Source organism: Nansenia antarctica (assembly GCF_963989245.1).
Source record: "Nansenia antarctica genome assembly, chromosome: 15".
Lineage (NCBI taxonomy): Eukaryota > Metazoa > Chordata > Actinopteri > Argentiniformes > Microstomatidae > Nansenia > Nansenia antarctica.
This window is the reverse complement of record NC_137685.1, coordinates 7,905,402-7,920,764: the sequence shown is the minus strand read 5'-3', so window position 1 is coordinate 7,920,764 and position 15,363 is coordinate 7,905,402. Positions and strand designations below refer to the sequence as shown.

The 15,363-nt window shown below is 42.2% G+C and overlaps 2 protein-coding genes across 2 annotated transcripts; one reads left to right on the top strand and one right to left on the bottom strand.

The window, feature by feature from the left end:
- Positions 1–1,628: 1,628 nt before the first annotated feature.
- On the bottom strand, positions 1,629–6,057 carry lsm3 (LSM3 homolog, U6 small nuclear RNA and mRNA degradation associated). The gene is made up of 4 exons (XM_080545850.1): positions 6,011–6,057; positions 5,120–5,230; positions 2,393–2,488; positions 1,629–2,280 (listed from the first exon to the last, which is right to left on the bottom strand). The coding sequence occupies exons 1-4, from the start codon at positions 6,029–6,031 to the stop codon at positions 2,200–2,202; spliced, it is 309 nt and encodes a 102-aa protein (XP_080401976.1). The 5' UTR covers positions 6,032–6,057; the 3' UTR covers positions 1,629–2,199.
- Positions 6,058–7,663: 1,606 nt separating this feature from the next.
- On the top strand, positions 7,664–13,449 carry LOC308170966 (gamma-glutamyl hydrolase; the record flags this gene model as incomplete). The annotated part of the gene is made up of 9 exons (XM_080545820.1): positions 7,664–7,766; positions 8,587–8,701; positions 9,495–9,545; positions 9,670–9,754; positions 10,185–10,323; positions 11,026–11,132; positions 11,651–11,741; positions 12,464–12,601; positions 13,328–13,449. 9 exons carry the CDS (start codon positions 7,664–7,666, stop codon positions 13,447–13,449), a joined length of 951 nt encoding a protein of 316 aa, XP_080401946.1.
- Positions 13,450–15,363: the final 1,914 nt, after the last annotated feature.

The following is a 15,363-nucleotide window of genomic DNA, read 5'->3' as shown; positions in this document are numbered from 1 at the left end:
GAGGCTGGGGGAGGTAGAACACCAGGGGAGGCTGGGGGAGGTAGAACACCAGGGGAGGCTGGGGGAGGTAGAACACCAGGGGAGGCTGGGGGAGGTAGAACACCAGGGGAGGCTGGGGGAGGTAGAACACCAGGGGAGGCTGGGGGAGGTAGAACACCAGGGGGGGCTGTTCTACCTCCACCAGTCATGGTAATTCTAACTCTATCAGCAGGACTTGGGAGAACAGAGCAGTCATTCTGCATGCAGGCCACATGGGCTGGAAGTTTCAACAGTGAAGCAATTATTCTGTGATAGACTACAGCACACAATCTATAAATTGCTTACGAGGCAAAATCCACCATTTCATATTCTTTCATAGTTTATGCGTAACAAATTGATTCAGACTGTTCCAGTGCATTCAGAGGTCTCATTCGGATTCCTCAGCGAAGTATTAACTGTCGGCCTAGCGCCTCATCATAGAGCCAATTATTCTGCGATAGACTTATTATTTATTATCTATAAATCCCATACAAGACCAAATCAGAGAAACATTTATTCAGATAACATTTTTTTTTCCTAAAACTGTTTCTTGAATAACAAATACATCCAAACTGTACTGGACCCACTCAGAAGTCCAGGAGGGTCACATCACGGAATGCAGCCCGATATAAAAACCGGCTCCATGGGTCAACAGAGGCACGGCTCGTCTCCCCAAACTGGCAGAGACGGAAAAAACGCTGCTTTCTTGGGGTTTCTCCCAAGGATGTTCACATGCCTCACCACTGGATGAACTCTGGCCCCAGCCCAATCTCAGCTATATTTGGTCATAAGCCACTGGGGTATTTATAGTGTGTGGGAAGAATGGAGACCACTGGCTAGAAGATTCTTACCGTTCTATTCTCAAGAACAAACTGTCAAGAGGACACAAATAGGGCCTATGTCTATTTTCTGACATTGTTCCCACGTGATATACTGTAAATATGTATTTCTAGTGAAGCACAGTTGGCCAGTTGGCATTAAATATCGACCAAAGATCACAATCCGTGTTGAACAGAACACACAAACACTATTTAATCAGGCTGTTAAGTCGACCGGCTGGATTTTAAGGTGACAGAATCCATACTATAAATGCATTGATCTAGGAAAATCAATACATAGAAATAACACCATGATGCTGCGGTAAGTGAGATCAAAGACCACAACCTAATGTCTCAATGGTAGAGTCTGCCCCCTGCTGGTGAAAGACGCTACTATCGAAGATGGGATGACAGTGCCATCTAGTGGTGGTGTGGTAGTTTGCACTCATCGTTAGGAATTAGTATACACACATAATTCAGTCCTAATTCTAACGCTTAACTCCTTGTATGGTTATACAAGGCTGTTTGTTAGCAGACGTGTGTCCCGGTGAGGTATGACATCTATAAACTCCTTATATGGTTTTGCGAGGCTCATGGTCAGTAGATATTTCTTGATAATAAGGTATGATAGTTTGTGGATGAAGCCTAGATCAGATAAGACTAGAGATCTATCAACTCCTTGTATGGTGTTACAAGGCTCGTAAATTAATGTTTGGTTAGTAAAACATTTAAAACAAAAACAAAAACGTTTTAAAAGGTTATCCGGGAAGAGAAAAAAGGCCAAACTTCATGTACAGTAATACCCTAGACTCCTCTTTATTCAAATGGTTTTGCGACACAGCTTTTTAATACGAGTGAAGAACCGAACCAAACAAAAACAACAAGAGTGAGCAGGGTACTGTGACACATCTGAGGACATGATTCGCTGTCTCAGTCCAGTTGAAATATTCATTACAAAAATATAAAAGTAGACATAACTTTCTGACCGAACGCAGGGTACTGTTCAACACAGGTTGTTAAACGTAGTACAGAGAGAAGCCACTCTCAAGTTGTGTTAAATGGACGTTTAACTTCATATACAACATTCATCTGAGAATCAGATCAAAGAATCACAAGATGACCCAGTTTATTTCACACTGTGTGGGGGGGAACAGAAACTTACTAAAATAATTTCCAAGGCGGTCAACTAAAATAAAAGGGTCAAATGATATTCGGTATTGACTTAAAACCATTTGTCAAAAACTTAAAAAATGTTAACAACCAAATAATTCTTTTCATCTGCAATACGACAACAAAAAGACCATTGGTAACAAGTACTTTTCTTCTTCTTCTTCAGGGCAACTTGGAGGACAGGAGACGTTGGCTAGCCGACCCTCAGGGGAGGGGCTACTAGGACCACCCCGTCCCCTCGCACAAACAACATGGGAATGTTCCTCTTCGTTGACTGAAAAACACACACACAAAACTTAATTTCACATTTCAAAGCATAAAGGCGAGGGTTTTCTTCATGCTGACAATAGTTATTTGAACAAAGTAACGAAGCCTCTGTCCAATACCTTGTAGATTTCTTCATACGTCTCCTCGTCAATCTCCACTGTGGTCACCGTCTCCTCCACATCTCCTAGGATCATGTTCAGATGCTGGTCGTACGCCTGAACACAGAAAAAACTCCACTTAACACAAACCCCTACTGCACACCAGTCCACTGTTTCTGCTGGACAGATGAGGAGGAGGAGTAGGATGGACATCATGCCCATTCAAATCAACATCGCATGGTGGGGGTTGTGGCAGCCATCCTTGCTGGTGTACCATTTGGAAATTTTAGTTTACAGCTTTATTAACAACCAACAACTCAACTGACATTGGAATGTCCTATTTCTATGGTGGCCAGATACAGAACTCTCTGTGCAGTTGTAGTCCAGTAAAAGACTACAACATCCAAAAACTCAACTGACATTAGAATTAGGGATGCACGATATGCATTTTTTTCCAACCGATACCGATACCGATGTTTACCCGCTTCTCGTGGCCGATAACCGATATGATAACCGATATGAGAACAGATATAATTTCACAGTTGATAACCTGTAGTTCATGCACACCTGAAGGTAAGAAAGGCTATGTAGTGAGCAAAGATTGATGATTTAATGTTCCATAGTGATCTCACCAAATCTAACTTACATCACTATTGTTAACACAACAAAGAGAACACTTCTGACTCTTCAAATGTTCATTTATTATTTCCTCTAACAAACAGAATCTGTTATAGACAGTGCACAATGCTTTTTTTAGCCAAGATCTGGCCTCCTTTTATGAAAACAAAAAAGGCTCACCCATAATGCCTTTTTTTTGTATGTTTTGTTTTGTTTAATGTTTAACTGTTTAACTGTTTGTAAGTGCTTAATGTTGTGTGGCCTGTAATTGTCCTGTGGCTTCTATGTGCTTGAAATGTCGCTGCCCCCATAAGTGTGTATGTGGTGTTTGTTGTAGCCCCTTCAATCACCTCAGCTTGCTTACGTGTGTTTTTTGTCAAGTGTGATGTTGGGGTACCTTGTCTCAGCCACGTGTTCTTAGAATTTTTAAATGTTTTATTTTAACTAATGACGTTACTTTTCAGGATGCCATGTTGCAACTGGCCGGGGACTTCAGCTGAAAATTAGCCGACTAGGCTAACGCTGCCTTTTTTACTATATTTTATATGGTTCATGTATTAGGATTGTCCTCGATATAATAAACTAATAAACTAAACTAAAACTAAGAGTAATTAGATCAAAAAAGTGTCAAAAATAAAGTGCATCTTGTCTATCCCTGTAAATTGAAAATGCATAAATAAAATATCAAAAAATAAATAAATAAAGTGCATCAGTCAATACAAAAATAAAGACTTTTAAAGAACCAAAAGTTTTACAGAACTTTTACAGAAACTAGTGCTAAATGGCTGCTTAGTCTGCAGATAAACAGAATGACACAAGGCACATAGTAGGCTACACTAGTATGCTTAATAAAGCAACTGAAAAGGGCTGGGCTCTCGTATGCGAGTGGTGTAGCCCATATATGCATTGTGCGCATATTATGTGCATATACGACACGCGTGAAGCATTTCTGCGACACGCGTTTCTGTTAACTGTTTTCGTTCCCTCATCGCTGTATTCAATGCCAAAATCATATTCCTTCCATACAGCGTGCTTGCAATGGTGAATCTTAAGGTGACTTATGAGATTCGTTGTGTTGTAACTCGTAGACCTTTGCCCTCCTCTCCGAACTTTTGTCGAACATGTATTGCAAATTGCAAACACACTATCTGCCTCAGAAACTGTGAAGAATGTCCACACCGGGGAAGTCATGTTTCGCTCTCGTCTATACACTGCGTGGTTGTACGCAGGCGCAGCAGCATGAGCACGTCAACCGGAACCAGAAATATTTCCGGCTTCATATTATCGGCTCTATATCGGCTAAAATTTAATAAAACCGATAAATATTTAATAACATTAATTTCCCATTATCGGGCCGATAAATATCGGTGCCGATAATATCGTGCATCCCTAATTAGAATGTTCTATGGTGGCCAGATACTAGGGGTGTAACGGTTCACATATTCGTCCCGAAAATTTTCATTTTTCAGCATTGTACTGCATGAGATTATTATTTTTTTAAAGTAATCTCAGCGTAAATTTGCTCTGAGAGAGCCGGAGCGCACACTGGGTTCAACGTCCTAGACCAAGTAATTTGATTGGACTAGAGACCTTTCATGAGTGCTGATCAGATTTCCAGTGCGTATTTACGAACGCAGCCTCAGCAAGTAAGCATGCGCACAGAGAGATTGTCATTGTGAATACAGTACAGTTCAAGTAGTTACTTTTCGAAATGCTGCACCTTAACGGATGTTCATTTTATTATATTTTCTATTTATTTGAGAGAATATTTATTTTTGATTTACTTTTCAGTAAATTGTACTTTTTTATTAGTAGGTTGCAGCTGGTTGCAGCAGTATTGACAGACCTTGTTTTATTTAAGAAAGACCCACTGTTTGTTTAGTAAACCACTGTTTATGTTTTGTGATAATTTTTACCCTGCTATACCGAAAATGCACCGAACCGAACTGTTTGTAAACCGTTACACCCCTACCAGATACAGAATCCCCTGTGCAGTTGTAGTCCAGAGACGGACTACAATGGCACAGGGGGCGGGTGACTGTTTGGTCTCATCTCTCCAGCGATGAGCAGTCATCCAACGTTAAGAGCACACAACCAACAATGACGTGGAAGATGAAGTCAGAAACCTACGTGCAATCTGCCCCGGAGTTCTCTGTCGTTCCTCATCTTCACGTATATCCTCTCGTCTAGACTGAGTCTGATGAGGTCCAGCGGCTCCTCCACAGTGTTGGTGGTCTGTTGCTGCAATCAAAAGCAACAGAAACAAGTGGTTAGACAGATAGAGTCCTCTTTCACTGATCTGAGTAAGGGAGAACAGTGAAGCTTCATTGCCTACGATTGATTCCAGAGGATATCTAACCTCTCCATCGTATACTACTGGTGCTATGGACCCACCCACATACATTGAATGATGATCAGCAGGCATTTGCTTGGGAGGGGGGGGGGGACACCCACCCACCTGGGCCAACTCGTAGCTTTAGGGGGGGACATGTCATTAGTGTTTACTCACAAAGCGACCTCTCTATGGGGTTAGCCATAGGAAGGGGGGCCCCATGTTATACAAATCACCACTGTTATCCCACTGTCCAGTCAGGAGGCCATCGACAGCCATCATCAACAAACGTAAGCTAAACGTTGTGAATTCGACATCTAAGGGTAAGTTTCCATAGCAGCTAGATAGATAGATATCTTAGCTAACTTATAATACAAGTTAGGTAAACCAAACTGGTAGATAATTGAATGTGAAACACACACCAGTTGCTGGGCTGAAAATGGACTTAGGGTAGCCATAGAAACATGTTTCGTGGCTAAGCAAAGATGCTAAATATGCTAAATTCGTTAGCTAGTGATGTCTAACATGTCCCACATGTTCCTGGTAGCTTAGCTAGCTAGCCCTGCGTGCAGATCAGTAAAGCACACAGTCAAATCCAAGCATATGCATCGATTCACCCATTTAGACACATTGCTTTTGAATTGTTGAATGTCAATAAAACACAATCATTCATTCATGTCCACACTAACCTGCTCCACTTCATCCGCCATGTTTAGCTCAATAACCCAGAATTCATTTCGTTTGTTTCAGAGCAGAGAGAGAGACCCGTGGCCGTGTTCCAGGTCGCCTCGTTTATCGGCTGCGTTTCCTTTCGTTGTCTACAAGCAGGGGGCGATCTAAGCGTCCTGGAACACCGCAGATATTTAAACGCACTTATTCAAGAGAGCGCAACTCTGGTGCAACTGCGGTCATTCATTGTGTGACTAGTAGTGATATAATAGAATATATATATATATATATATAATATATAATATATATATATATATTATATTACTTAATAATAATATTATTATTATTTACTTACTTAAAATATATATACTGTATATATTATTTATATATAATATATAATATATAATAGCGATGATAATGTTATGGAAACCTTTAACTCTTCACACATGTGAAACACAGTAAATGGGGTCAACTTGCTGATGTGGATACAGGGTTAAGGTTAGGGCCTAACCCTAACCTTACTGTGGGCCTAACCCTAACCCTAACCCTGTCCCTGTACTGTGTCAAAGAGAGTAACCTCTTTTTCTCTGTATCCATAAGACATTTGACCACATTTACTTTGTTTCCATTCGTTTATTGTTGCAATAACAAGTGATTTAGAAATTGACGTGTCCCTGATTTTTTTATTTCCCCCCCCCTCAATTTCTTATTACCTGTGTGTAGGCCTGACATAATAGATAGAATAGATAGAATAGACTTTATTGTCCTTGTACAGTTGCCTATACAATGAAATTGTAGTGGTTCTTCTGAAGGTGCAAAAACAGAAAACATATTCACAAACATATACACATATAACATGTCACAAATATTACACACTAGACAATTAAAAAGCGAAAATGCTATAAAACAAGCTAAGAGACAATGAGGTCCGTGGTGTCAAGTGCAAATAAAGACAGCAATCTTAAGAAAATAAAAACAACTATAAATCAAGCGAAAAGACATGAGGTCAGTGGCGTTATAATACTATAATAATACTGTAAAATATATATAAATAGGCATTTATTATATACATAATAAATAAATACATTTATATATTTATATATTTTTTAATATATATTGCACATTTCTATTGCACTTTTTCCCCTGAAGATAAACATGTATGAACATGTCTTATGTCTATTGTTCAGTGTTCTGATGCAACACTAAGCTGTCTTAGATGATGTGTGCAGATGTAGCCTACCATACTCAATGTACATGTATGGTTTATCAATAAAGGAAGAAAATAATAGCCCATAGCCCATCAACGGTGACTGTTCATGAATCATTCGGAACAGTCACAGTGAACAGTCACAGTGTTGTATTTACATGTAAAACCGACCTGGGTTCCACCTCAGAGGTATAAATACTCCTGCTCGGGTAGGCGCGACATGTGTCACGACCCTGTGGTTGTCTGATCTTTGTGTTCTTTACGTTTGCGCACTTGAGTGACAAAAATTGATGCGCATTTTCAAAAAGCCACACCAGTAGCGATCTACGGCGAGCCGGGGACAACATATACCTCACATCATCACTCCCTGCCTTTAATTCATCACCGAGGCGCATCTTGCAGGAGCGCCTTTGAATCTGTCCCTTCCTTTCCCTTCTCTGCATGCTTGGAGCGGTACCCGAGGTGAATGTGTTCTCCGGTGGCTGTCTTTGCGGTGCTCACCGCTTGCATTTGCGAGACAATACCGGTGGCCGGTAGTCCTCCTCATCTGAATTACAGACCCATCATCGGTAAGACGTTCTAGAATTATAATACACCACCAGATGACGTTCAGTTCTAGAATTATACACCACCTAGATCTGTGTTTGGAAATCACTGATCTGCATCCACACGACAAGTCGTAGTGCAGAATGTAGAGCATTGTCAATAGCTAAATGGAATCTATAAAGGATACCGTTTGTGAGGGATTCAAATAACAGTAAAAAATGTGACGACCAACCCCGTCCTCCCCTAATAGCTAGAGTATATGGACTACTATCTATGCTGAATCACACTCACACACTGCATGTTGAGATAAGCTCTAGAATGATAGTGTTGATGTTATTCAACAGTATCATGTAACACAAAATGATCTGACTGAAAACTACAAATGGGGAGGGGGCAATATCTGATTGACACTTGGATTCCACTTTGATGAATTTGACACAGAAGGTTCTATATTTACATTGTCAGTCATTTAAGCAGACGCTTTTATCCACAACGACTTAATAAGTTAATTTGTCTAACAACAATGATACATAGTATTCTCTTCCCTGGTTGGGCATTTGATTAACTGTTTATATTTGGGGAGTTCGTGAGTTAAGTTGGTCTTATTAAAGTCCCCAAGAACAATAACTTGGGAATACGTATTCTCTCTCCTTCTCTCCAGTCCTAATATTTGGTCGGCGAGTGTGACACATAACATGACCGTCATGTATTTGTGTGTGTTTACTTAGGTGTGAGTGTTTACTGAGGTGTGTGTGTGTTTACTCAAATGTGTGTGTTAACCCAGGTGTGTGGGTGTGTTAACTCAGGTGTGTGTGTGTGTGTGTTAACCCTAACCCACCTCAGGGGTCCTAGCTCAGGAGAACATTGTAGGGGACCCCCATGCTCAGGGTTCCTCCTACATCGCTGCTTCCTACGTGAAGTTTCTGGAAGGGGCCGGGGCCAGGGTCATTCCTGTCAGGTACGGACCCCCAGAAACACCAGACCCATAGAACACCATACCCATCTAACACCATACCATCTAACACAGGGGTCTTCAACCTTTATAATTATTTAATTAAAATTAATTTTGCCATTTAGCAGACGCTTTTATCCAAAGCGACTTACAATTACGAATTGTTCAGCCCAAGGACCCCTTGGACGCGAGAAACAGAACAGGGACCCCCATATGTATATATATTTTTTTAATGTGTCACATTTTAAGGCCTATAATAACTTTTATATTTACTTAATTCACCTTTTATTCCACCTTATTATTTATATGCTGGGTTATTAGCCTATATGTGTTTATGATTGATAAAAATATATAATTTCCCGTTATTGATTAACGTTAATTTCACAACAAAGACCGAACTGCACCATTTTAACCAACACCTAGCTTGCTAGACAGGTGTTGTTGTTTTTTTAGCTAACGTTATGTAAATAGTTTTTGTCAAAAGTAGTGTATTATTGCCTATTAATGCTTGTACTTTACTCAATATCATTTTTGTTATATTTTTTAATTCTCACAAATTATTTTGGTGAACAATTGTCAATTTGGTGAATAATTGTGAATTATGACAAAAATTGGCGGACCCCCTGCAGTACCTCTGCGGACCCCCTAGGGGTCGCTGACCCCTGGTTGAAGACCACTGATCTAACACCATACCCATAGACCACCATACCATCTAACACCATACCATCTAATACTATACCCACCCAGAACACCATAGAGTCGTTGCGACTCTCTTTTCAATCTCTCTTTTTATTACCAGGATAAACCGCACAGATGAAGAATACGTCAAGATATTTCACTCAATAAACGGGTATGTGAATTTAGTAAAATGATGACCTCCCCGTCTTTATGTCCCCTATGTGGCTGACATGTGATTGGTGGAGACTATGTTGTGATTGGTGGAGACTATGTTGTGATTGGTCTGCTTGTTTCAGGCTCCTCCTCCCAGGAGGGGACGTGGACCTGCAGACCTCCCAGTTCAGCAGAGTGGCAAAGATCTTCTATGACCTGGCAGTCAAGGTACTTCACCATACCTCACTACACCTCAATATACCTCACTACACCTCAATATACCTCGCTACACCTCAATATTGTTTGTTTGTTTGTTTGTTTATTTCGCACACATTTAGGAGGTACACTGTTGACAGAGAACACAATAAATAAACAGTGCAGGAGGAGGCAAGAAAACCCCAAAGGCTTATGTGGCGCCTCCACCTAATGATCGCCAAGAGTGTTCACACTAATGATTCAAAGCAAAACCATAATTGCTTTGCACTTGATTAGTTGAATCAGGTGTGCTGGTGGTGGAACAGATCAAATATGTGGAACGGCTGGTGGTCCCCGAGGAGAGGTTTGAGAACCACTGCTCTAAATTGAGGACAGGCACACTTGTCAGTAACATGTTCAGATGAACTTGTGACACACTGTGATCGCTCCCTCCTCTCTGCAGGCCAACGACGCGGCAGACTACTTCCCTGTGTGGGGCACCTGCCAGGGCTTCCAGCAGATGACCGTCCTGACCAGCAACAAGAACCTCCTGACCCTGACGGACACCAAGGCGGTGGCCCTCCCTCTCTCCTTCACGCCAGGTCACACTCCTCACACACGCCTCACACAGCCTGGTCATGTGACCTCCTGTACCCTGGTCATGTGACCTCCTGCACCCTGGTCATGTGACCTCCTGTAGCCTGGTCATGTGACTTCCTGTAGCCTGGTCATGTGACCCCCTGTAGCCTGGTCATGTGACCTCCTGTGGCTTTGTCATGTGACCTCCTGCACCCTGGTCACGTGACCCCCTGTAGCCTGGTCATGTGACCTCCTGTGGCTTTGTCATGTGACCTCCTGTATCCTGGTCATGTGACCTCCTGCACCCTGGTCATGTGACCTCCTGCAGCCTGGTCATGTGACCTCCTGTAGCCTGGTCATGTGACCTCCTGTAGCCTGGTCATGTAACTTCCTGTAGCCTGGTCATGTGACCTCCTGTGACTTTGTCATGTGACCTCCTGTAGCCTGGTCATGTGACCTCCTGTAGCCTGGTCATGTGACCCCTGTAGCCTGGTCATGTGACCTCCTGCACCCTGGTCATGTGACCTCCTGTAGCCTGGTCATGTGACGCCCTGTAGCCTGGTCATGTGACCTCCTGCACCCTGGTCATGTGACCTCCTGTAGCCTGGTCATGAGACTAGCCTTGTCATTCGATCATGTTTGTTTGATAGTGTGATTCCAACCCCCTCCTCTGCACAGTGCGTGTTACGGTGCTGACCTTCCCCCTCCCTCCCTCCCTCCCTCAGGTGCCACGAGCAGCCGTCTGTTCAGGGGGTTCCCCAGGGACCTCCTGCACTCCCTCTCTGTGGACAACATCACCTCCAACTTCCACAGCTGGAGCCTGTCGCTGCAGGTACGGGCTGACTGGGACATCTGTCTGAACACACACGGGCCTAAGTGTGCATTCGTTTAGTGGCTGGCTGTATTATGGAAGAGAAAGAGAGAATAATGATATACCGTGAGCTTAGAATAATAAGGTTCTATCTCTGTTTAGGGTAGTTCAGAGATATTGAGCGTCAACGTTTTTACATTCCATTATGTTTTGTGAGATGGAACCTTTGTATTTTATTAATTACTAACTCAAAAATGTCAACATTTTAAAAATAACACCACACAGGCATTAATAAACACCTAATGGATCAGATTATGTAAAAAACACAATTTTGACCAAAATTGAGATAGAACCTTATAATTCTAACGTCACGATACAGGAAAATAGGTTGTTCTAAACGACTTTTTGGTCACTGCTCTTTCCCTGTAGAATGAGATAAAAGTCGTCATAGCAACATTTTCACTTTGTTTAATTTGAACCCTTGTGAAATCTGTTATCCCTGAGTCATGATGACCGATGATGTCATCATCCCTCCCCAGAACTACAGCCGGAACGCCAAGCTGAAGCGGTTCTACAGGGTTCTCTCCACCAACACGGACGGCAGGAAAGACTTCATCTCAACCATGGAGGGTACGTGTAAAAATAAATACACTGTAATTCTATTTCCAACTGTTGGAACTGTGAGTATGGCCGAGAGGAATTTGGTCACAAGATGGGTTTGGCAGTCACATATTGCATCCATTCATTGTACACACTGTACTGAGATCTGGTCATCCAAATCTTGTTTATCACACACAAGGTTTACAGGATATGAATATGAACTGTTGCCTGGTACGAAATCCCTACAGGTTTGTGTCACCCTCTCAAGAGGACTACCGTACATCTACTGACTCTTGGTATCGTCATGACACACAGAGGAGGAAATATTTTAAAGACATTGTATTCTCAGTGTGTTGGGTCTGATCACACACTAGTATTACTGTATGGGCCAGTTTCACAGACAAGACTTAAGCCTAGTCCTGGACTAAATCACACATTCAATGTAAAATCTCCATTTAAGATGCTTTTTAGTCTAGGACTAGGCCTTGTCTGTGACACCGGTCCTCTAAGTCAGTGTTTCTCAACCCTCTCCTCGGGGCGCTCCAGCCGCTCCACACATTTGATCTGTTCCACCACCAGCACACCTGATTCAACTAATCAAGTACAAACCATAATTGCTTTGTACTTGATTAGTTGAATCAGGTGAGCTGGTGGTGGAACAGATCAAATATGTGGTGTGGCTGGGGCGCCCTGAGGAGAGGGTTGAGAAACACTAAGTCCTAACCTCCCTTCCTGTCCTCTCCCTGGGTTAGCCTACCGCTACCCCTTCTACGCCGTCCAGTGGCACCCAGAGAAGAGTCCGTTTGAGTGGATCAACAAGCCAGGCATGGTCCACTCCGCGTCCGCCGTCCGCGCCTCCTTCTACTCAGCGCTCTTCTTCGTCTCTGAAGGTGACCACTGACCATTTACATTTACATTTGCATTTACATTTACATTTTTGGCATTTAGCAGACGCCTTATTCCAAAAGCGACTTACAATCAATACATTTGACTAAGCAAGTGAATCATCAATCCACCAGTCGTAGCAGGAAGAGTAATCCAGCTCAGGCCCGGGGCCATTGATAGAAGGAAAAACCTTCTTCTATCACCTTGTTCTAAACCTAGGTTTTTTTGTTTTGTTTTTTATATTTAGACACTGGCGAAACAGTACAAGGGGGGCAATAGAAGTTTTTAGGGACACAGTAGAGGGGGAAAGCGGGTGTCTTCGGGAGACGCAGTGCTGGGGGGCAGTAGATGTCTCAGGAGGAGCAGTTAAGGTGTAACCCGAAGAGATGGGTCTTCAGTCTACGACGGAAGATGGGTAGTGACCACAGCACAGAGAGGGGTCACCGTAGAAGTAGGATGAGTAGAACAGATGCGGCCCACCCAAATCAACGTTCCACGTTGGTCGTACTGTTGGTTTTGTTAAAAAAGGGGAAGATGGCGCTAGGTGCTAGGGTAAAGTCTGTCTCCTGGTGTTTTTCCCTCGTCTGTTCTACTCATTCTGTTTCTATGGGAGTCAGAGCCTCAGCTCCATCAACTACAGCTTGCCTGGCAACTTTAAAATAGGTGTGCTGCAAGACATCTGTTAGATGTGTTCAGTGTTGTCTGACCCCCCACCCCCTCTTGTTCTGTAGCCATGAAGAGCCGTCACACGTTCGCCAGCGCCGGCGAGGAGGAGAAGGCGCTGATCTACAACCACTCCCCCGTCTTCAGAGGGATCGATAGTGTATTTATGCAAAGTTATTACTTTGATTAGATTTACTGATTGATATGTGTGTCTCTTTGCCAATTTTAAAAACACATGACTCTGATTGTCGCTGTACAACTGTGTATCAGTGTGAGTTCTTGCGGTTGTTGTAAGTTATTTGATTTATGATGATATGATTGTATGCATTTTATGCTTCTTTTATTGTGATTTCAAAATCCTTGAGGTCTTGAGTGTGTTAATGTTTTTATTTCAATTTGGATGGTGTTGACAACAACATAGATTGTATATTACGACGCAGTGTTTTTTCATGGGGAAAGACACAAAGTCACAATTGTAGAATGTCAGTTGTCCGTCATGCTGTGGTGTAGGTGATGCTGCATATGTACTGTACGCAAATCGACTCAGTATTAATCTACTGTATGAAATGCATTGATTGCACATTTTAGTGCTTTCACAACGGATTGTAGAAGACATTTCTTCTTTTTTTTTTGTTGCTAACATATGTGATTGTAGGATCATATGTTTAACAGTTTGCTCATCCGTTGTGTACAGATGTATGGCCAATAAACACAGCGAACAGACCAGTGTGTCTGGTTCAGTAGTACTGTCAGTGGTCTGAGGGCCAGCTAGCCAAAGCTGCCTACAGGCCTTTGTATACACAGCAGGGGAGGCTGGTGAAGGTAGAAATCAGGCTTATTGTTGGTATCAAACAAAACCCATTCTATGCCTTACAATGAGGCCGTCCTCCGATTTCCAACTCCGCCAGCCTCCCCTGCTGTATGTGCCTGTTACTGTAAAGTGGATCTTACCACAATAATAATCCTAGAGCCATTGCTTTGATGACCACTTTTCTTCCTATACACTAGATGGCGCTATTGCAACACTGTCCGTTCTGCATGCCTCATGATAGATATGATATGTCGTTTAGCTGACACTTTTATCCAAAGTGACTTACATTACAGTGAGTGCATACATTTTTCAGTATATATGGTCCCAGTGGGAATCAAGCCCACAACCTCTGCGTTGTTACCAACTGAGCCACAGAAAACCTTATGTGACACAGTCTGGTGAATGGGGGAACACACAGCACAATGCCACAGATGTCGCAAGTTTTGAGGGAGCGTGCAATTGGCAGGAACGTCCACCAGAGCGGTTGGTGAATTGAATGTTAATTTCTCTACCATAAGCCGTCTCTAAAGGCGTTTTCCGATAATTGGAAACGACTTTGGAACAGGCTTATGGGAGAGAAATGAACATTCAATTCACCGGCAACAGCTCTCTGGTGGACATTCCTGGAGTCAGCATGCCAATTGCACGCTCCCTCAAAACTTGCGACATCTGTGGCATTGTGCTGTGTGATAAAACTGCACATTTTAGAGTGGCCTTTTATTGTGACCAGCCTAAGGCACATCTGTGCAATAATCGTGCTGTCTAATCAGCATCTGGATATGCCACACCTGTCAGGTGGATGGATTATCTCGGCAGAGAAGTGCTGACTAACACAGATTTAAACAAATTTGAGAACACAATTTGAGAGATCCCTTTTGTGTACATAGAAAAAGTCTTAGGTATTTGATTTCAACTTGTGAAACATTGGAGCAAAAAAAAGTGTTGCGTTTATATTTTTGTTCAGTGTATTTAAATTGTTCAAAATAAAAGTCTGAACATGAAATCAGCTGCCAACTTGTTACCCCTTTCACCATGTGACTATGTCACATATGATACAAACATGGAAAGGGACACACTAACACATTTCGCAAACATTTATTTTCCATTATCTTACATTACACAGATAACAAAACAGTAAGCACAAGTTGATGGACACAGAAAGAAAATCACCCAACATAATTTTAACACAAAATAATAAATAAAGATCAGTTATAAAAAAACATTGCAATATATAATACCATGTAAACGTCTTAATATTATTAAATAAATATCCGTTATGTAAACCTTTGGGTG

Bases quoted from the DNA above. Each gene is read 5' to 3' on its own strand.
- lsm3 (XM_080545850.1), bottom strand. From the start codon at position 6,031: ATGGCGGATGAAGTGGAGCAG. The intron at 5,231-6,010 runs GTTAGTGTGGAC...TTTTGATTGCAG, and splicing joins TGGCGGATGAAGTGGAGCAG to CAACAGACCACCAACACTGT. The intron at 2,489-5,119 runs GTAGGTTTCTGA...TTCTGTGTTCAG, and splicing joins AACTCCGGGGCAGATTGCAC to GCGTACGACCAGCATCTGAA.